The sequence below is a fragment of the Podarcis vaucheri genome (genome assembly GCF_965113315.1).
Source record: "Podarcis vaucheri genome assembly, chromosome: 5".
NCBI classification, from domain to species: domain Eukaryota; kingdom Metazoa; phylum Chordata; class Lepidosauria; order Squamata; family Lacertidae; genus Podarcis; species Podarcis vaucheri.
In genome coordinates, this window is record NC_138763.1 from 41,140,130 (window position 1) to 41,163,084 (window position 22,955).

Sequence of the window (22,955 nt, forward strand, 5' to 3'; positions counted from 1 at the left end):
CAGTTGGCAGCATCAGCAATGGATGCATGTTTGTTCTGTCTTCCTCCTTTCACTCCACTTCATCTACCTCTACTGTCTTTACTCCCTCTCATTACTATTTTATGACCCCCAGCAAAACATGTATTCTCCACTTTCCTGCCAATCAGCATGCCTCGTTGCAGTACTTTCAATGCCCTAGTTCCTCTGCCCCATGTCCAGCTCCCACACCAAATATGGCAAGGAGGCATGTTGAGGGCCAGGAAAGTACCTATAGGCAGGAAGGCTGCACACACACCAGCTTTTTGTGACAGTGAGTCTGGAGATCACGTTGCATCCTCTGCTTGTTCTTTTCCAGTGCTCAACATGTTCACAACTCTTTCTGCCAAGGTAAATATGAACCATAGAGGAAGCCAAAGAAAAGAAAATTGAGAAGGAAACACAAGAGTGTTACAATATTGTATTCCACAGGTAAATTAGAATTTATATTCACATGACAACATAGGTTATATATAAATACATCTCCATCCCTCAAAATAACTATTAATATAGGCAAGGATCACCATTATCTATTTTCCCCCCTTTTGCTACATTTTCCTAGGGAAAGAAGAATAACAGGAAGCAGAAGTGGGGGGGGGGTGCTTCTAAATCTATAAATGAAGATACCAGATTCGGAATCTATTTATGTGAATACAAGACTTCATTTTTGTGTTGAGGCATCAAATTTGTCTTACTTAGTTCATAGTGTTGACTATTGCATTTTAGACATTCTGGTGAAGTAATCTGGAAATATGAAAATAAATACTAGCATTCTCTCCTACAAGGAAGGTGAATCCCATGAAAACTAGCAGTCTGAACATTCCTTTAAACAATCTCTTGTTCTATGGCTATGAGCAGGAATGCAGCTGTACTTTTGTGGATATGTGAATTGGCTTTCCTTTGGGTAAAACATTTAACTAAAAAAGTTAGAAGGAGCTGAACTAGGACTACTCCCAAAATTATTGATATTGTAGTTCTTGAGGGTTGGACTGGATAACCCTTGGGGTCTCTCACAACTCTATGATTCTATGACTCTGTGACTGTTCCAGTTCATGACCAGTTTGCATTAAACACTGGCCAAACCTAGGCAGAGATTATGGTCCAAACTTGCCCATCTGGGAATTGATTCGCACCTCCTCTCCCTAATTATTTCCCTTTATTCAAACACCACAGCTCGCGTCCGAAGTGGTCCAAACGGCTCCCTCACTACTCCATTTCCAACGGCCAAGGGCGTCCGACAAGGTTGTCTCTTGGCCCCTTTATTGTTTAATCTCTATCTTCACGATGCAATTTCCACTTTGAAGCTAGCATCGAAGTACCCTCCTCACTTAGCAGGCCACCCCGTTGTTTCCCTTTTCTATGCTGATGATGCTGTCATCTTATCCAGAACAGCTGCAGATCTAGCAAACGCAGTTAACGCATTTATCGCCTATTGTAAGGCGGAAGCTCTTAATATTAATTATAAAAAATCGAAAGTCCTCCACTTCACTCGTTCCCGCAAACTCAAATTGGAGCCGCTTAAGATCACAGGTGGCTACTTAGAAAAGGTAAAAGCCTTTAAATATCTAGGCGTAATATTCACTTATAATCTCTCCTGGACCACCCATCTACAATCTGCTTTTCTTGCTGCAACCACGACCTCTAACGCCATTGTCCGATTTTACCACCAGAAGGGCGGCAAACACCTTCCAGCAGCAATTCAAATATTTAATGCCAAAGTTGTCCCAAAATTATTATATGGATGCGAAATATGGACTACAGCAATATCAGGTAACTTGGATCGCCCACTTCATATGTTTCTGAGATCTCTTTCCGGCGTCCCGAGATGGGTCTCAGGTGCAGCCCTACGACTCGAGTTCGCCCAGTCCTCAATTGTTAAACGAGCATGGAGCCGAGCCATTTCCTACAGCTTCCACCTACTAACATCGGATGCTCAAATTAGAGGTGGTTTTTCCAATCTGATCCTAAGAGATATTCATAATTCTCCTTGGAAAACTACAATTAACCTCAAATTACGCTCTCTTCTCAATTTGAACTGTAAAACTGTCCTTAACTTAGAGTGTATCAGCCCGGCGGCCCTACCTCTAATTAAAAAGAAACTACAGCAACTTGATTTTTCTAACACAGCTTCCTATGCAAGAGGACCGTGTTCAGGCCTAGCCCTAGCTATTCCACCCCCGGAAGGGATCCCTCTATACTGCTTCACAATTTCTTCGGAGGCTAAGCGTAGGGCCTTTACCTGTGCCCGTCTCAACTGTTTTCCTACAGCAGTTCTGTCGGGTCGTTATTCCAGAGTTCCCATTGCAAATAGAACATGCTCTTGTAATGACACGGCCCTGGAGACTATGGACCATGTAATGCTCTTCTGTCCCAACTGGACAGATGAAAGATCTCGGTTTTTAACCCCCCTAGTGAATAAGCTTCATCTCCCAATCCAGCCTTGGATAGTGTCCCTCTTTCTGCAGGATTCTGATTGTTGGATTACCGAAATGACAGCAAACTTCCTGCTTAGTGTGATGAAGAGGAAAGCGGCACCAACGTCTTCTTTAACACCACAGCTGCAGTCGATACACCGCACAACCGAACGAAGTCCCAAGTAGCCTTATTGTACAAGGACAATCGAACTAGGACATATCTGAGGAGCTGAAGGACCCTTTAACGGTCCTCCTCCAGCCTCAACAGTTGTTTTTTTGTTTGTTTGTTTGTTAAAGTAATCGCCCAGGACGATATCTACCTTTACCTCCCCACCCCTATTTTATGTTGTTATCTCAATGTATATTATGCTATGGCCACACGGCTAATGCAATAAATAAAGAAATAAAAAAAAACACTGGCCAAGTCTGTTTCCCTACACAAATTGGAATATTTACCTAAATGTCCCTGTAGCTACATGTTACAGGACTCATAAGAGGACAAAGTATTTTACATTTTCTGATCCAGGAACATCGTAAGATCAAGCCAACGGTCCATGGGCAAAGCCTAGCAAAAGTCCCCGTGGAAAGTTCACAAGCAGAACCTGAGCACAAACGCATTCTTCTTAAGTTTCCAAGGAATCCCAGAGATTCTAGCAGCTCAACTTTAAAACACACGTGGTCTATGAACACTGATGCCTTTTGCTTCTTTACAATCTGTGACACAGTACCTAATTTCCCAAGTCTAACTCAAGCACTTCTTTCCAGGCTCAAAACACATGACCTGTTCTTCCTCACCTGGACTCAGACACCATTCTCTGTCTTACTACACCTGTTGCCTATTTATCTTCGTATCTTCTTGCTTCTATAAAATACAATGTGCATGCTGTAGACAAATCTTCAGTGTCTCCTGCAAGGCCTCACAGTGGCGACAGGACTTGACAGCAGAAGTGGCGGTGGCCTGCAAGTCCTCGCGGCAAAGGCCTGCAGGGACTCGCGGCAGTGACAGGAGGTGACGGCAGTAGTCGCATCCTGCGAGGCCTTGCGGCAGTGGCAGGAAATTCCAGCAATATTAGTGGCAGCCTGTGAGGCCTTGTGGCGACACAAGCAGTGGGGCTTGCAAGGCCTCACCATGGTGGCAATAAGTAGCTGAGGCCTGCAATTCCTCCTGGCACTAGTTGGAGGCAGTGGCAGAAGCTGTGGCAGCCTGCCTCAGCAAGGCCTTGCAGGCTACCTTTGCTACTGTTTCCTGCCACCACTGCAAGGCCTTGCAGGCCACTACTGCCACCGCCACGACAAGGCCTTGCAAGCTGCTGTCACTTCTGCCACCACTGCCCACTGCCATGACAAGACTTCACAGGCTGTTGATTACTGTGCCACTGCTGTTAGGCTGCTTTTGCTTCTGCTGCCTAGCAGGCCTGCTGGAAATCCCAGATTATTTGTATTGACTATGACTCATCATCATAATTTGGATTATCCTGAATTAAGTAGCCAAGCTTCAAACCAAAAGCATTATTATTATTATCCATAATAATAATAATGGGCAAGGTGGGGGCACCTGCCAAAGGCCCACAACGTGGCAGAGGACCCATTGCTAACCTGAAATGCTGGGCCAGTTTCCCACTTCTCAATGGGAGAGTTGCATGGCAGCAGCTTCATACCAAGAAATGAGGCTGCCCCAGAAGCTCCAGCAACATTCACAGGGACTTCTTGTTAAAGGTCTATTTCTTGTTGGGTGGAGTGTAGGAAGAAGTAATGTAGCACATTTATTTTGAGCCCTGAGGGCTTCTTCAATCGCAAGGGTGTTGTTGCTCAGCTCCTTCTTGGCATCTCTGAAGCAGCGAAATGGGTGACTGTTCCAGAGGCTCCTATGATATCATCAGAGCCTCTAGGGTGATCATACATGTCCCAAGTTGAGATGCCTGCAAGGAGCTGAGCAACGGCTCCATCCAGCTCCAAAAAGCCCAGGACTCTCAGAAAATATTCTCTGTGGCCTCAAAGCGGCTCTGTCAAGGGAAAATGGGGACTTTGTTTCAGAGAATTCTGCAAGCTGGGAGAGACGCCTAGGAAAAACAAAACAACACTTCTGCCTCATCTGCACCAAGGGAGATAGTAGTAAGGAGCACGAAAAAGTTGCGGCTCTCCTCCAGCCGTCCCTCCCATTGAGAACTTGCCCAGAGTCCTTGCGATATATAGGTGGGCAAAAGGGAGACCTGGTGCAATGAGAGAAAAGACAGCGTTGGTGTGTGAAACGGAGCTGCAGAGTGTGCGTGTGCGTCGGAGCAATCACAGGACTGTGTCAAGAGGAGACCCAAAGGCAGAGAGTGTAAAGGAGGTAGGGGAAAGGCAGGAAGGGAGCTGCGATGGGCGGGAGGAGAGGGAGAGAGAAAGGAAGAAAGAGAGCGGAGAAAGGGCGCAACAAGAAACGAGCTGCAACCACCGTGCCCCGTGGGTACCTGTGCCCGAGGGCCCACCAAAACCTGCAGCCGGCCCTGACCGAGGGGCAAATCGACGGCGCTCCCCAGCCGTTAAAAGCGGCTCCCGCTCCCTCCCTGAGCCTCGGCTGTCACCCGCTCGCCCGGCGGACGCAGAAGCTGCTGGGGACAGCTGAAGCGCCCGAGCGGCGCGGAAGGCGTTGGGAATTACTGAGGTGCCTCTTGTTTCGGCCCCGGCCGCTCCCTCCTCCCCGCCTCCTGTCCCACCAAAGTAAAACGCAGCATGGATTCAGACCGCGGACGAGGCTTGGGCGTGGGGGGGAGGGAGAGAAAAGCTGCCTCTTCGGCGCCACTTTGCGAAGTTGTTGAGCGCAATTAATAACGAGCAGTTGGCCGGCAGCGCCTGAGGCGGACGGGACAGTAGCAGAGCACCTACCCGCCGCCGGGGCGACTCCCTCTCCCATCGTGGGGCGCTCTTCTTCGGATGCAGCCCTCCTCCTTCCTCCACCCTCCTCCGGGCCCAGGGAGGCTCTGCCTCTTTTCCTGCCCCTCCCGCGCGACGAAGGGGGCGCCCGCCGAGCGCGCTCAAGTGGGACTGGAGAGGGGAGGGGAGAGGCGAAGGCGGCGGTTCCCTGCCAAGAGAGGGCCGGGCCACGGGTACAGCATAACAGAGCCCTGCCCGACTGCAACTTCGTGCTAGGGACGCCGCCCGCCCCGCATAGCTCCCGCCTGAAACTATTTCGGTGCCCCGTGCCTTAAGCCCCAGGCGGCAGTGGGACGACGGGTGGGGTGGGAGAGACTTCTGCAGCCGAGCCCCGCGTCCTCTTCGCCCTGCTCCGTCCAAGGAAACCGCCCTCTCGAGGGCCTTGAGGATTCAGACAAGCTGTTCTCTCGGAGTTCAGGCTCTTAGGTGGGCGTTGAAACAAAAGGCCAACGCCCTCGATAGCAGAAAAATGTGGAGTTCGGCTGGAGGCGCGCTATGCAGCAGAGGAAAGTTTCGGAAGAGTCGCGGCGGGCCTCGAAAGATTCAGAAACCAGGAGGGGAAGGAAAACAACTCGGGTTTTTCATTATCTGCTTCTAAACCACATGACTCTGGAGTTCTGGGTCCAGATTATGGAACCCTTGAGTCTGGCATCTGTGAAATGCCAGCTACAGTTTCCTGACTCTTTTGACTCCAGGCCTGTTCCAGAAGTGCACCCGCCCTATGCTATTTGGCTCACTTGCTTGACTCACCGCACCCATCTTGTGTACTCACTCATCAGCTCCTCCCCATAGGGCTGGAATAGGCTCCTGGTTCTTTATTCCATTCAGTGGTGTAAGTGTATATATGGGAAGAAGAAGGAACTTGGGTTTGATTTAGCTCTGTGTCCTGAAAGAAGCTGTAGGCAAGTCCAGATCATGCATCCATGACCAATGCTCAAGTTTGGTACTTCCAAAAATTCAGTCATTCACCTAGGCATGAAGAACTGGAGTTTGAGCACCAAAATTTAACAAATAAGCATTGGGCCAGCTCAGGGCTATTGAAGTAAACCACGTGATATGCATTACATTTTATCAAAATACGGTACATGCACAAATAGAATAAAAAAAAAATTATCCTTTTCAAGTTCAGTAGTAAACAAAAGTGAATAGGTGAGTAGCTGCACCTATCTTCATTGGTTTTCAGAAATTGCTGTTTGTCAGGATCTCCTGCCTAGTGTATTGTTTTTATCTCTTATCTTAATTCTTAAGTTTTTGTTATATGCTGCCACTTTCCCAAGCAGTTAAAAGTTCTATGGGCAAGGTTTAGTTTCCTTTGGATGAGAGAAGCAAAACAGGCACTCTTCCAAAGGCAGCATCAGAGATAACAACTGTACCTCAGGGATGCTTCAGCCAATTCACAATCTCTGACTAGTATCCCAACTGAAACTGCAAATCTGCCTTTAGCTGACTCTCAGCCTACTTCTTGTCTGGGGTGTATTATCTTCTAAACTCGTATTACTTTCCAAATCTAAAGGGTGGATTTCAGGCCACCAGGAAGGCATCCACATTCATTAAGAAACAAAAAGACTATTTTGCCAAGGCCCTAACTTCCATCAGAGACCACTTAAAGCAAAACCAAAGTAGTAATCAAGATGAGGCAATTACAGAAAGAAAAAGAGAGGGCAAACTGCTAAGCAACATCATGATAGCTGGTTTTGAGAATTTTACTGGTCAGGAGGATAGCCTACCTCATTCTCCAGTTCCGAAGTAGCTGAGCAAGACAATGCTCATGAGTTTCATGGCTTGTTAGAAATTGCTACAGTAGGATCTTTTGCCTGGGGCATTATTTGCCTTTCTGGTCCAGGTGAACCAAACCATGATAGCTGTTGTGAAGTAGCCCTGCTTGTCAGTATTTCTGTCTAGACAATAGCTCCTGCTCCAGTCCAAAAATAACAAATCTAGATAGGATGTACTTGTACTGGTTTTACAGCTGGTCATAAATAAAAATGTTTTAGGATCTGTTAAGATGCTCTCTCTCAGACTATGTGTAGCAACCATCACAGCTGGTATTTGTTCATTTGCTTTACTTGTTAGGATTTCCTGTATTAGCTCTAGGTATTGCAAAATCATATAGAACATACTATAATATAAAAAACACCCTGTCTCAGTATCTATCTGTGGGACAGTAGCTTATTCTCTAGTAGTTCAAACATTCCAAAAAGACAGTGGCTGTCCTGGCCACTGAAACACACAAAAAGAGACCTTTTTTTGGGTAAGCAAAACTTTATTCAGGCAAATTACAGTACTGTCTCAGCAGCAGACACAAGGCTCTGGTGTCGTGGTTCAGAAGTTCAAGAGCAGAGCAAGAAGTTCAGAATGGGACAGTAGCAACAAAGATTTCTCAACTTTCCATGTCCTGCTCACCAAGCTTTTAAAGATGAGGAATGGCACACTCACTTGCCTTGTGGAAATCTTGGGATTGCTCCTTGGGGTCTGATCCCATGTGTGAAGGTGAGGCCCAATTCTAGGCAACAAGACTGCACCTTCCTGCTACTCACAGCTCACTCTTCCCTTGGCTGTTTCAATACCTCCCCAAGCTCTAACGAGGCTTTCCATTTGGCAGGAAAGTTGGGGAGGAGAGCTGGCACCTTGCTCCCCCTTCTGAAGGGGCTCAAACTGGGGTGGAAAGGGGCTATCTCCTCACGCCTCCAGCCCAGGTTTCCATCCTTCAGTTCTCCTGTTTGTTCCTCCTCCTGCATCAGAGCCTGCCAATCCAAACCTGATCCCAACAGCACTGCAAGGCTCATGGCGTCACTTGTGCCAGTCTCGTGGATTAACAAAAATTGATATATGTTTGAATTCTGGAACAGAATCTGCCTTTTTGGTCCACATATAACAAAATATTAAAGCTGGTTTTCAAAACAAAAAACTAAATCAGTACCACCTTGTTAATTTGTAGAAACACCGTGTGTGTGATATGTGGGAAATTGTATGCTGTGAGAAATTGTTATTTATCTTAGTTTCATACAAATAACATTAACTGTAGGTATACTATATAATGATAGATTTAAAAACAGCAGTATAACATTATTGTCAGTATGTCCTCCCTTTTCATTTGTACTTTCTCTGGTCCACATTTTAGGGAGAATGCCTGCATTAGGCTTATGAATAGCAAGACATCATTACATGCACAGATCTCCTACCTGCAATTAGTATCTGACACTTGCTCAGGTTGGTTATGGTTGTTTTTTAACCCAACAACCAACTATTTGTCAGGACCTCCCATCTGTTTAGACACTAATTATTTAGTTCAGGGGTACCAAAACTATACTAAGTTCATTTGATTCCCTTTCTTGGGAGTAGCAAAGAATGATACCTAGCTTTCAGAAAGTTTTGCTTGTCACATTGTTGTGTCTGAACTTCAGCTTTCTCTTAAATTCAGTGGTTTGCTTGTGCTTTTCTCATAAAATTCTGTGACATAATGCATGTTGTGGGCCTTACCTGAAACACAATCTGCTTCTACGATCACAATATAGCAAAATATAGCTGGTTTTTAATTTTTTTTTAAAAAAAATCAGGATCTTCAATATTTGTACCAGTTTAGAAGTAGCAAAGCTAAGTAAGATCTGCCTGTGGTAATCTTATGGGTTATGGTAAATTGTTATATGTCAAAATCTCTAATAGCAAATTAGAGTTACAGTGGCTCTATAGCCAACATGGAGCTATTGAGAAACAAGAAGGAAGTATCAGCATGCTCAGAAAACCCCAAAGTTTGCAGAAGTAAAAATCTTTTAAGAAAAAATACTAAAGGAGAAAAAAAAACACTGCCTCCCACAATACAGACCCAAAAAGACTGAGCATGTGCTTAGTGGCCATTGAAAGTTTTAAAATTAACTAGATTTGCACAGTGCAGTAAAAATAGGTTAAAAATGGGTTGACACATCCATTTACAAAAGAGAGGAGGAAGAGGGGCCCTGCTTTGTCTTGGGATCTTGAAGACTGACTAACTGAAAATTGGCCACATCTCTGTTAGTCGTATCATCATTATTCCCTGCACCTCTCCACTCCAGGCCTATGCTAAGCACATGTTTGCAGCTGGTTTTGTTTGCTCATATGTTCAAAACTATGCTGGTTGCATTGCTTGAGCTGCTGGGGTTAATTCTAGCTAGATAGGGTACATGCACATTTTTTAAAAAGAAAAGTTTTTTGATACGCCAGATTTGCAAAAAAGCATTTAATAATTTTAGAATGTCTGCTGCTCCAAGCCAGACAACAATTTGGAATCACACACATGAAGACTGCCACTTCCTTTCACCCTCTCTTCCTTTCCCACCTCCTGTATCTGCAAGGACAAACTTTAATAATAATAATAATAATTTTTATTTATACCCCGCCCTCCCCAGCCAAGGCCGGGCTCAGAGCGGCTTACAAGCAATAATAAAAACAAGTTGAATGATTACAACTTAAAAACAAAATTAAAATACAACATTAAAATAATGAAACATTAAACTTTAGTTCTAAAACAGTTGTTTGTGGAAGAGTTCTGTGCAAAAGGGTTTTATTTTTTATTTTAAATGACATTTTTGCTGGTAGCTGCTTGTTTAGTAATAGCTAATTGTTTGCATTCTGCAACAGTCCTGTCAATAGACTCATGCTCAAATGCAGTCTGCTACTCTGGCTTAGAAACAGACCAGCCAGATCTGGGCAGCCATACAGATGATGAGCCCTTTATCGTTTTAGAACACCTGGCACCTATCTATTCGTCTTCCAGAATCCTACAATTTCAATCTCTGTGCACTCACCTGAGAGTGAAACCCATTAAACAGTGGGATTCACTTCAGAGTAAGAGTGCATGATTGGAAGGGATTGTGTTCTCTTTCCACTGTTGGCCTATCTCTGCTACTCATCAAATTCTTTATCATCTTGCTTTGTACTGCATATGAAACAATGTACCACAGGGCAAGTTACTGTAGTTGTATGTTGTTCCTGTATTTACATGAAAACTAATAAAAAATATTTGGGGGGAAATTCTTGATCATTTTCCCTCCCTTGCTCATCTAGTGTTGATGCAGCCCTTTAACCCAGTCTATGTCACTTTTGTACAGCACCTAATCTGTCTAATCATAAAATTTAAGGGGATGTATAGATTCTGAAAATTACCGTGCATGTAACCATAACCAAGGAACACCGAGTGAAAGTCAGTGGAGGCGTTTATAGGGTTACGGTCCGGGGTTGGTGAAATTCTAAGTCTCTCGCACACAAACAGCGATAGCTCAATTCTTCCTCCCACTGACTTCCAAGGACAGATTCGGACAGGTGGTTTCGACTCTGCGCACGCGCATAAGCAGGAACACTAGTTAGCCTCCCTCCGTCTCTCACTGACCCAGCGCCGAACCGTCTCTAAAAGTAGAGCTGGCGCGTAACGATTCTTCTTCTTCATCCTTAAATTCCGCAAGCAGGTGGGAGTAAATCCATCTACTTCCGGCAATAATCCCGCCCACCATCCCTCCCCGCCGACCAGTCCCCGTTGGCGCGTGCGCAGTGTCCGCCTCACGGAGAAGCAGTTTGTTTTTTTCGTTAGCTGATTCGAGCCGAGCGGGGCGTACTCCCTTCTCCTCGCTCTCCTCTCCCGGCGATGTGGCCGCGCATGGCGGCAGCGGCGGCGGCGGCAGCGGCAGCAACAGCAGTCGTGGCTCCGGCTCTCGCGTGGGGTTGACCGGCTAGCACTTCTGGCGCGCACCAAGATGGCGTGTGTGTTGGAGACGCCGCTCCGCATGAGTGTCTTGTCGGTGAGTGGAGGCCTGGGGCGGCGCGGCAACGGCGGCAGCCGGAGCAGCCGCCGGTCCCGGGGAAGGGAGTGAGGCGCGGCGAGGCTTCCGTGGGGCGGCTCTCCCTTACCTTGGCCTGGAGGCGGCGGGTGCCTGGCGGGGCGAGCGAGGGACTGCCTCCTTAGGTTGCCCGCCGCGGGTCCCGCCCTCGCTGGTTGCCCGTCCCGTCCTCGCCCTCGCCTCCCCCCGCGGCCTCGTCTTCGCACTGGCTCCCGTTCCCCTTGGCGGACGTCCGTGGGAGGGAGGGCGACGGCTAGCCGTGCCGCGTCAGACCACTTCTGCGTTTAATCCCTGCTCAGATGTCACAGGCATGATGGCAACCGGCCTCGTTGGATTCTTGTGGGAGTGAATAGCTTTCCCAGCTGCATTCTTTTCCTGTGCTACTTATGGCCTTGCGTGGTTATTACTGCTTTTTAATTTTTACTGTACTATTTCACAATGCACAAAAGAAAGTCCCCATTGCAACGCGACTGTACCCTCTAAATGTAGCATTATTCAATGCACACTCTGCCTTCGTGTTCTCTTGCCCATGTGCCAGGTTCATGAAGGTCCTGCTGCAGCTGTCCAGTCTTAGTGGAGGTGTACTGTGTGACTTAGGCATCAGTGCAAACTTGGCCACTTAACTTGTTGGACTTGTATGTCCAGATCTTTTACAGAAAAAGTTTGTTCCAGTTCCAGTATCCCAGTTTCAATATCCATCCATAGGGATGCTGACTTTGTACAAAAACTGACAATTCCTCCCACTTTTACCCTGAAAAGAGAGGGGCTCTCTTCTCAGTAGCTACATGTTCTGTTGCTTGTTGAACCTTATGCACAGGAAGTGAGTTGCGGTTAAAACCAATAGAAATGAATGAATTTAAACTAACTTACCTGGATTGAGGCTTGTATACAAGCTTTCTTTCAACTCACCCAAGAAACTGAATTGAAATTTTTGATTACATTTGCCAGGGGCTGTGTCAACTTCTGTCAGCTTGTTCTGTTCAATCCTGGTATGCTGTCTCTTGCTTGTGTGGACTCATTTATGATTCCATTCTCATTCCCTGGCAGCAGTCAGGCTTGATTACAAATCATATCAAAGTTTTGTACTCTTCTGACAAAATGCTAGAATTCTCTAGGATCTCCCTCTTGACAGAAAGCATTGCCTAGTTTGGTAGAAGAAAAATATTTCTTAATTGCAGAAAAGGGTTATTACCTAATGTAGTGATCTTAACTTCATTTTGATAGTTCTGATGTGTAAAACAATTCTTGATCCAAGCTAAAAACCAGGGCAGTCAAGTTGAACAAACTTTGTAAAGTTTTTAAACTTAGTGTCTCATAGTTTCTTTCTATGATCTAGTTGAGATTCCTGCATTCCTGCATTGCAAGGGGTTGGACTAGCTGAGCCTTGGAGGTCCTTCAAACTCTGATTCTATGATTCTCTATCTGGATGGTGAAACCCTACAATAAGAGCAGTTCCAATAAGAGCACAACATTCCACATCTCCTGCAAGATGTCACAGGGTGGTACAGTTTACAAAGTGTTAATTGCACTAAACTTGTTAGTCTCTGAGATGCTGTACACTTTGTTGCTTGAGACTATTGCAGATCTTCTATTTACTTGATGCTTTTTCACTTCTGGCAATCTTAGTACATATTTCTTGGTTCCAGCAAAATTGAGCCATCATTTACAAATTGCTACCTTAGACAGTCAGATGGAGGCCATAAAAGTTGCAGACAAGTATAATTCAGGTATTCATATAACCACCTTTACAGGTAAGTATCAGCTGCAGAGAAATAAATAAAAGCTTAAGTTGAATTATGGGCAGTTTTTATTAATGCTAAACTTTATACTGCTGCTTTTTCTGTCAAAAGCGTTTTGTAAACAATATCTATAAAACACCTATCTGCATTGAATAGGCTGGTTTCTGTCTCCGTCTCTCTATTTTGAAGTCTTATCCATCAAGGTTGAGCTTGTTGGTCAGTTATTGGGAGAACTGGATACCTATTTAAGTTCCCCACATAGATAGAGAACTGCTACTTGGATTAAAAGATTTGGAGAAAATCTCTTCTGCTGCTGCATCCCAAGTTTTCTGGATAGTTCCACCTCAGAATCCTGGCAGAACCTTTTATCTTTTCTTCCTGCTGCATAGCAACAAACTGGAAGTCTAAAAGCATTGTGGTGGCACTCCTTCCCCTATGAGATTGTCTGCATTCCTGTGGATCTTGCTCCTCCACCATAGGTGACAGGAATGAGAATCGGGTTGAGGGTGTCTCCACATTTTCTCTCTAGGCTCTGTTATTACAATATGGGATTAAATGACTATTCAGTATGTTGGCTGCCCCAAGGTGAGAGAGCCTGTTGGTGGAACCAGTCTCTCTCTCACCCCCACCCCCACAGGGTGAGAGATGGCAGGGGAGTGCATATACCCTAGGTAAGAGATAGGGTTGGCTTGCTTGTTGGAAAAGCACTATACAAATATTAAATAAAATTCAACGAGCACTTTGATTTTAGGAGTGAATGGGCTCGTGTATGTAATAACCCAATAAAATCAGATTCATAGGCAGCAGCACCAAATGCTGAAGTGCTAGCTCTAGCAAGTACTAGAAAATATTTTAAATTTGTAATGCCAGCTTCAGAGTTTTCCAGTTGCTTCAGTCATCAAATGTCCCATTCTAGTTCATGGCACCTGAAAAGGGAGATGCACCCTGGTATAAGTACAGGTAATGGTCAGACTTAGTGTGTGAAAGATAATAAATAAAGAAGATGATGGAGTTGGAGATACTGTATGCTGAAATCAGTAGCCAACTCTTCTGCTCATGCTTGGTCTTGAAAGTATATATATGAGAGCCATGTTCATATTAATTATGAAAGGAAAAAGTTATTTCCACATTAACGTTTTGTCCAGAATCTTTAATTTCTTGGCAAAGAGATCTAGTCATTTGCTGGGGAAAACATTGGGTTTTAAGTGAAACTGGAGTATAATCTGTATGCTATTGGCCAGTGGCTTTAAACTGTGTTCTGTGGAAACCCTCCAGAACTTATCCCAGATTCACCTATGGGAAGATCAGTAAGAAAAAGCTTGCCAGCCATAGGGCTGTGCAAGAAATTGCTGGTATTGAAATGGCATCGAAATGATACCCTGATAAGTGTTTCAACAAGGCAATATACCTGTGAACAAAAGGTGGAGACTTGACAGCTTCCCAGGGGGTAGCTCAGCTGAATGGATACTTTGCAGGCACCAGCTCTTTTGTTTTGTTTGCTCTCTCACTCCTCCCTCCCTCCAAAGCCCTCCCTCAAACCAGCAAACTCTATCTTTCACACTGTCTCTCCTTGCTTTGTTTGCCCTCCCCTTGCTGAGAAATAAGGAGAGTGGCTGTCTGCAGCCAATTTACCTGTAACCCCTTGCAAGCACACAAACCAACTCTTTAAGCCAGGGGTCAGCAACCTAAGGCCCATGGGCCACAAGCGGCCCACGGGGAGCATTTAACCAACCCTTGAGCCACTCCCGAACCGAGCCACCCGCTCGGTGAGTTCCCGCGCACTGTGCTAAACTGGCGCAGTGCAGCGTGGGGACTCGCTTCTGCGGCGCCAGAAATCGCGTCTGCACAGATGCCGGAAATCGCGGGTGCGCACAATCCAGCCCACGGAGGGATCTCTGCTGCAGTGAGCTGGCCCAGGCGAGGTAAACCTTGCCGACCCCTGCTTTAAGCCTAACTTCCTCCTCTCACCCAAAAGAGCCCAGCTAATTATGCAGAGCCTGCTAACAATTCAGGAGGAACTAAAGTGCAATCTTGTACATGTTTGCTTCGAACAAGTTGCTTGGATTTGTAGGATTTCCATCTGACTATACACATATAGAATCTGACTGGAAATGCAAATAAGCTAGGAAATGTTGACAGACTTAATATCAAACTAGGGGTTTAAAAAATCGGCAAAAAAGCAGGTTATAACGTTATTTCTCTGCAGAGCAAAATGTCTTTAAGATGCTGGAAATACTTAGGCACATTCTGAAATTAGTTCTTCATATCTATTCTGTGAACTTGGAAAGTACACATAGGGCTTCAGTTGAACAGTAGCTCACTAGTGGATGATGTTCATCTAATAAATCTGAAAGGAATATCTGACTATTTCTGATAATTGCTTATAACTAAGCATGGCTCCTGAGTGTCTATAGTGCTTGTGCTTAAACTAGCATAGGTTTATATTTCTTACAGGAATTATTGTTAAGCATAATGGTTTATTTCAGTGCAAAGAATCAAAACATGCTCACCAATGTATTTATAAATGGGGTGATATGGAACACTGTGACAGAATTCCTGTCCTCCCTTGAAGCCCCCTACTAGGTTGGTGTGTGGGGTCTGTATCGGGGAAGAGAGGGAGGGGAAGGCCTGCTGCATGTGCAGAAGTTAGTTTCACTGATGGTCAGGCACAATTGGCTATTGCCCACTGTTTTGTGAGTTGTTCTGAGCTCACATTTGTTGGAAAATGCATACAAAATACTCAATTAAATCAGTGTGTTAGCTTCCTATGTATTGTTGCTTCCTTGAGTATTTAATTTTAGAATGCTAAATGTCTGTAAATGTCTTTGCTTCCAGGAAGTCACGGCTAGCAGTCGCCACTATGTTGACAGATTATTTGATCCTGATCCCCAAAATGTCCTGCAGGGTGTCATGTAAGTAATATCTACTTGTATGTTATCTTGCCATTAGTTCTGTGGGTTTGTGTGAAGCTTTTCCAGAGCTTGCTTTTACAGGTGTATAGCTGTGCATCACTTACTTGAAGTGTTACTGATGAAATGTATTTTGATACTACCTTCATGTAGAATAGGTAACAATTCTCTTCTTTACTAAGGCTGCAGTACCGACTGCATTGAAGTCAGAGATATTTACTTTTGAGTAGATATGGTCAGGATAACACTGTTAATCGTTTTCTTTTGATAGTATGAAGGTCTCTAAGTTACTTTCTGAATTGTATTTATTGCTTTATCTTCCAAGCCTGATATAAATCTCCTTCTTTGCTGTCCCATGCTAGTACTCACATGCACTTGGGATGAGAATCCCTACATAGAATATTTTAAAATACAGACACACTTATTGCACTTTGCAATATGGATGCAGCTGTAAGCAGCCCGGCCATTTCCAGGGGAAGAAAGCCCCACACTGCCGGCCCTCTTCTAGCCACAGGAGCGGAGCTGGCTAGGGTTGGAGCCAGGTTTTTCTCCGCCCGCCTCTGCAGCTAGGGGGGCCTGGCTTACAGTAGTGTAAGCATAACTTTTATATGCGCTGGGAAACAAAAACAAAAAAAGCCATTTGGGACAGGGAGCTCATATATTTGACACTCACACAGGATCCTTCTCATAATGCTAAACTGATTCAGCATACAGTCCGAAGGAGGCTAATGAGGTAAAACTGTGGTGTTGTTTTTTTGGAGACTCTGATTTATGAAATTGATTATTATAAATAATATACTAGCACAGTTCAGACACAAGAAGGAAACTATGGTTTCTTCCTCTGTTGTGAATTCGATATGGCAGGCCTCAAGCTTCAGCATCTCTTTCACATGTCAGAGAAGGAGAAACTATTCTTGCATTCTTTTCCTATACCCTCCAAATCATGTGCTCTGCAATTTGTTTGGTTCTCAAAGTTTGATATTTATGACTCTAGAAGCCAAGCATCATCTTGGTAAAACAGCATTGCCTAGTATCCACTAGTCCTTGCTTCTGGAAAGGTCTGGATGCTTAGGACTGTGTCCAGTACTGCAGCTCTGCCGGTGCAACTGACTTTTATGTGTTCCGTGGAGCTTTCTCTCCCTCTCTTGTCACCTTCATCCCCTTGCACTCTGAAGATAAGCGCCCCAGTGTTAGGAACGGCCTAGAACAGATTTTATAGACCCCAGCTGGAGCGGGGGGGGGGGCGGGGGGCGGGAATAGAAAAGTCATTTTTCAGCAGCAGAACCCCACAGGTGCAGCATTGGACAGAAAGATTAAACTTCAAATAAACGATCTTTAAGAAGATTGAATTTTTCATGCTTGTGGGCATGGATTATATTATATTTCTAGGTTGTACAAAGATACTTCATAGTAGCTATCCAATGTATATTTATTTAAACTATTTTTATTCAGTTCTTCAGCTAAAGAAGGCTCCCAGAGTGGCTTACAAATATCAGCAATAAAACAGTTCCTTCCCTCAGTCTTGCAACCTAAAGGACATGACACACAAGGAAAGGCGATTGGGTGGGAAGGGGGGTGGAAGCTAATTCTGCCACCATTTGTTAGTTAGCATTCTTGCAGTTACCATCTGAATTGGAAAGATTTCAGTGAGAGGTTGAAACAAAAGTTGCTGGTCTTTTCAGAACAGGAAAAGTAAACCAGGAAAATAAATTTCTCAATTTGATTCTTTCACCGATCTGTTAAAAAATAATCTCACTCCTGCAAATAACACTATTACACAAAGGAGGAAAACTAATAGCATATGTGACTGAGGATACTATGTCCCCCACATGATTTGACCCATAGCTTTCAAATGAGTAATGCTTTCGAGCCATTCCATGCGCTTTGCTGTGACAGGCCAACTCCATCAGTCGTCTCCCCTCAACTGTCACCTTGGGGCAGCCATTCCATTGGGCAGCCTAAGTGGAAGCGATAGGAAGCAGAAGGCTCATTCCATCAGCTTTGCTGGAGGTCCAGCTCCATCAAACACCTTCTGCCCCTGAAATTTGCCAGGAACAACTGTTTAGAAATTGGTGTCTGAGTTTTGATTTTGATTTTCCTCTTCTTTCCCTGCTTATGTGTGTTGTGGTTTTTTTTAGATTGGAAGCCCATGTGTAGGGACTGTCTTGTTGGATTGTATTTAAACTGGGAGCCTTTTTGGCTGAAGAGTGAGGTACAAATGCCCTAAATATATATAATCTTCTGACCCTTCTCCAGCTCTTTATGCAAAACTCAGAACAATTCAAATGCTCCTCTCCTTCCCAAGCCTTGGACTTTAAGTAGTTACAGCTGTTTTAGTATATTAATCTGTTAGCCAGTTTCTCCAGACACTTTAATAAGGGATAAGTGCATATACATCAAAATATGTACCTCTGGTAAACTGACAATGTAAACTAGTTTTGTGGCAGGTATGCTGAAAGAAGGTGATATTTGTCAGCTTTCGTTGCACTGAAATGTTCGGTGATTGTCAGTAAAACTGAATTTCCTACTTTGGAGGTGGAAGCTTCCCTGTTTGGGATATGTGATAGTGCATACCTATTAATCTATCAGTATAGCTATCCTATAGTGAAGAGATTTATTTATATGGCACTATTTTTTCACATCTTACGTGTATCTTTTCTGTAAACCTGGGAGTGTAGTGTCTTAAGACCACATGTCCTTTTCTCTGAACACAGAAACATATTTGGCATTTGTTGAGCACTTACAAGATTTTGTCCATAAACATTTGAATAATGCAATCTTTTCTCTGTTGCCTTTTCTTGTTCTGTGATTTTGGTCATATGTGTGTGTGGAATTCTGTCTGTTTTAGTGACTTACTGAATTCCAAATTGCTATCCTCATGTGAAATTCCATCTGCAGAAGTAGAAAAAAATCTGAAGTAGAACAAAAATTGCAGTACATTGGGGGAAAATATTTCTATTTTTTATCTAGAAGAGCATGTAATCACTTTCATGACCAATGACTTTGTTAATTAATTTGTGTATATGCCATACGGCTATAAAACTAGAAAAGTATTACATATGTTATCATTTCCCATTTTGTGATGGAGTAAAAATGGTGGCCACCCTTCTTTAAGGTGAATTATTGCTCTAAAATCCTTCCCTTTTGGTTAAGCAAAATAGCCTTTAGGACACCACTTTGATTTCACCTACATTTAGCTGTCTGTGTTCCAAAAACAAAGCATTTTAACTCTTAATTGGTCTAGTTGGAACCCTTTGCTCCAAAGATTTTCACCTGTGAGCCTTCAGAAGCAGTATTCATGTGCTGTATTTGCAAGTGCATATGAGCATAGCTTGACTGGATCTACATTCTTTAGGACTGGAAAATGCTTTGTTTGAAGGTGTCACTTTGGCTTAAATATAATGTTATGGTTTCACAAGGTGACTACAACTAATTTTACTTGAGTGGAGCTGTCAAATTACTTTTTAAGATGGGAGGAGGGACTGCCATGGGGAAAGACTAAAAGGATATATTTTATTGCCAGTAGGTAGATATTAGGAAATGTATATTGCAGATAGATTTTGTAATGAAGCTTATAGCACTGAATGCAGAAGCAGATGGCTTTTGTTCACCATTCTTTAGCAGCACCTGCCTATATCTAGTATGCATTAAATGCCTCCATTTTCTTCGCAGAAGAAAATGCATCTCAGTTTGTGCCAGAACTTGCAATCATCATTTTTCTCTTAAATTGTACTTCATACTTGTGCAATGGCCATTCTGGCTTCATCAGTATACAGAATAGAGATTTCTTGCTGTACTTAGCCAGATAAAATTGTGTTTGATCATTGGTAAAACTACTGTATATTTGTCAGGAGGTCCTACACACAAGTAGGAATCCAGCAGAGACACATGCCTGGCTGGCATCTTCTCTCCCTCCTGGTCAGTCGTTCGGAAGACTCAAAGTCTTTCTCCAGCCCGAACATCACAGCGGCTGATGCTTCAGAGGCATCAGCACACTTCAGGAACAGCAGAGTATAGGCAGTCAGCGTAACAGACTCAGTAGCGCAGCATTTTGGCTAAACTACTTTATTTACATATAATACTCAGAGCATTCTAACTCAGCTCCTTCCTCATCAGCTTCAAACCGGAAAGGGAAAGAACAAAGGACAAAAATCCTACATCACGGAAACACAGTAATAAAAACATCCTGTCTCCGTCACTTCCCACAATGTGGAATGAAAACACACACCGTCATGTGATAAAAACAACCCCATGATTGCAACACGGGGAAAGAATCCTAACAATATCTTGGTACTTCCTTCATCTCCTTTGATATTCAGATCCAGAATGTATTTGATCTTTATGGACTTCTATCACATAGAAAGAAAAGGAACTCATTCTGGTCACATGTCTTCCATCATCTTCATGGAACAAGACACAATTTTTCCTTAGTTATATAGGTCCCGGACCCATAACAAGCTGAGGGTCCCAGAAACAAATCCTATTTTAGCCATGAACTCAATAGTTGACTTTGAACGAAGTAATATCCAGTGACCTAGTTACATATGGTGAGATACAACTTTGTGAATGTCCACTCAAGCAACACGGCTTGTTCTTCCTGCTCCCAGCTCCCTGCATGCCCCCAGAATCAGATTTGGAGGATTAGTAGACCCTTGAGCAGATTTTGGGAGTACATGGGGAGCTGGAGAGGGAAACGAGAAACTAAAGTCCCATTGCACAAGTGAATTTCTGTTGCATAAGTGGACAGACATTGAATGTCACCCATAATATTATCAGTATTGTTACTCTTATCCAAAATATAACATATATAAATTGTATAAAATAGAATTTTAAAATTGAAGGAGATAAAAATTAAAGCAGTTAAGTGTAAAACTAATAAATTTCTCAGCTGACATTGAAATATCAATACACCTTCCCAGTTACTGATACAGTTGTGTATAATCTTGCACCTTATTACAGTGGTACCTTGGGCTAAGAACTTAATTCGTTCTGGAGGTCCGTTCTTAACCTCAAACTGTTCTTAACCTGAGGCACCACTTTAGCTAATGGGGCCTCCCGCTGCCACCATGCCACCGCCACGTGATTTCTGTTCTCATCCTGAAGCAAAGTTCTTAACCCGAGGTATTATTTCTGGATTAGCAGAGTCTGTAACCTGAAGTGTCTGTAACCCGAGGTACCACTGTATTCTAAAACAATATGAAATTTATGATAATCAAAAGCATTGTTCTGCTTGCAGCACGGGAGGTAGTATGGCTCCAAAGAGCAATTGCTGGGAATTGCAATTTTTCAATTTTGGCTACAGCAGTCTCTAGCATGTCACGGGCTGATTTCAGATTACAGGACTCCCTGCCCATGTGTTCCCCTTCTGCTGGGATTCAAAAGTCCCTCTATAGGTACCATGTGGTTTGGGGGGCCTCGGTATCAGGGCGGATGGGGTGGGAGTGAGGCTAAGAGTATTGCTAGTGAGTAACATTACTTTCTCCCACTGTGGTTGGTGGCCAGGGCTGACCTTCAATGATATAAAGCTCATGACTGTTGCAAATTATTCAAAGACTTGCAGTCCAGGGCTTACTCTGAGCACAGTGGGACTTGAGGCTTTCATGAGGCTTTCTCCCTTTCAAGTGTGTTTAGTTTTACAACCTTAATCTCTTTAATTCACAACTCTTATGAAATTTAGCAATGGCATGCTAGAAAATACGTAGTCATTCAATTGGAAACTTTAGCACTGAAATTTTATTATTAAAATATTTACTTAAATCTAAAACTGATGAACTTTTTCTTCCAATGCAAAGATGAGAAAGCTTTCAAGTAGGAAACAGTTACTAAGTTAATAAGGTCATCATAAGAGATCAGTGTCACCTTGGGGAGATAAATGTGATATCATAGCTAAATGTTCATCTCCTCTTTAGACAAAAGTGTGGAAAGACAGTCACGTGAGCATTCTTTGTTGCTTCTGCATAATATTTGAAAGGGTATTTGAATTGTACTTTCAAATGTTTTTAGAGGAACAAACGGTGTTGTCGTCCTCTAAAATTCTTAACATCATCACTTTCTTTGGTTCCAAAAGATTAATTCCTTTTCGATATCAAATTGACTGATAAAAATATAGAGAGAAGTAGGCAAATAGCCTTTCTGTAAATGCAGAAAAGGTAAGATGATGATAGGAAATAAGTCTACATTCACTATGTTTGAACTGAAGTTGGAATGAGGAAATTGCTGGAAGAGACTAGAAAAGGTTTGAGGAGAGTAGCTACGAGTGTGTGGTGCTGCATCATAAATATGATTGAAAGTTGATGGTTAGCATAAAGATTAGCATCAAGAAAGCTTTGTATGACTGTAATTTCCACTGATGAAAATATTTCAGTATTTCATTCTACTTTGATTTTAAATTCAAGACAAGATAGGTTCTCATCTTATTACATATTTCCTTTCCATTTTTTCATTGACTGTGCACTGACTCTGTACATCCTTATTTTCTTGATATTGATAACTGTCCTTGTCAATGATTTCTTCACCTCAGCTCACCCTAGTATGTGAGAATGAACATCTCTGTTATTTAAATAACTGGGTCACAGAAAAATACCAGAGATTCAAATTGTTACAGAAAGTCGTGGGAACTGTTGCTTGGGTTTTTTGTTTTTTTTAGTGCTTAGCTTTTTTAGAGACTATTGATTTTGGTGGAACTAAATTCTGCAAAATTGAGCCCTTAGTACCTCAGCATAATTTACTAGGGTCTTTCTCTTTCTGGATTTACAGAGATATGAAAAATGCTGTAATTGGAAACAACAAACAAAAAGCCAACTTGATTGTTTTGGGAGCAGTTCCAAGGTATGTCCTCTGCTACTCTCCTTTTCACTGATTCACAGCAGGTCTCAAGTTAAGCTATTAAGATATTGGCACTTTAATTTGACTGTTTGTCATTGCATTTGTCTTCTTCACTGTAACTGAGATTAGTATGTCCAGTTCCTAGTATAAAACGAATTATGCAGACACATTTATACTACAAAAGTTGGGTTTTATGGGTGATATCCACATTTCTCAGAAAATACTTCCCCAAACATACTTGCTTAGTAAAGCCTCTTAAGATTCAATGCAGTTTGAAACAGCTTTAAGTTTTCTCTGTATCCCACCTACCAAAAATAAGAAATGTATAAC

At 43.3% G+C, this 22,955-nt stretch overlaps 2 protein-coding genes across 6 annotated transcripts in view; one reads left to right on the forward strand and one right to left on the reverse strand.

Annotated features, from left to right (window-relative positions):
• Window positions 1-7,462, reverse strand: part of PPP2R3A (protein phosphatase 2 regulatory subunit B''alpha) — a 38,456-nt gene extending 30,994 nt beyond the window's left edge. For 2 of the 3 annotated variants that reach the window (XM_082221723.1, XM_082221721.1), the window contains exon 1: window positions 5,298-7,462. The gene's annotated coding sequence lies outside the window, so the exon portion shown is untranslated. Of the gene's footprint in view, window positions 1-274; window positions 359-5,297 lie in introns of all 3 variants that reach the window. The other variant, XM_082221722.1, reaches the window with a different exon arrangement.
• Window positions 7,463-10,829: 3,367 nt separating this feature from the next.
• The window catches only part of ARMC8 (armadillo repeat containing 8), a 51,986-nt gene continuing 39,860 nt past the window's right edge, over window positions 10,830-22,955 (forward strand). Inside the window, exons 1-3 of one of the 3 annotated variants that reach the window (XM_082221795.1) lie at window positions 10,830-11,113; window positions 15,727-15,803; window positions 22,557-22,628. In XM_082221795.1, the coding sequence (XP_082077921.1) occupies window positions 11,069-11,113; window positions 15,727-15,803; window positions 22,557-22,628 (194 nt within the window). In that variant the 5' untranslated portion in view covers window positions 10,830-11,068. The remainder of the gene's footprint in view (window positions 11,114-15,726; window positions 15,804-22,556; window positions 22,629-22,955) is intronic. The other 2 variants (XM_082221794.1, XM_082221796.1) reach the window with 2 other exon arrangements.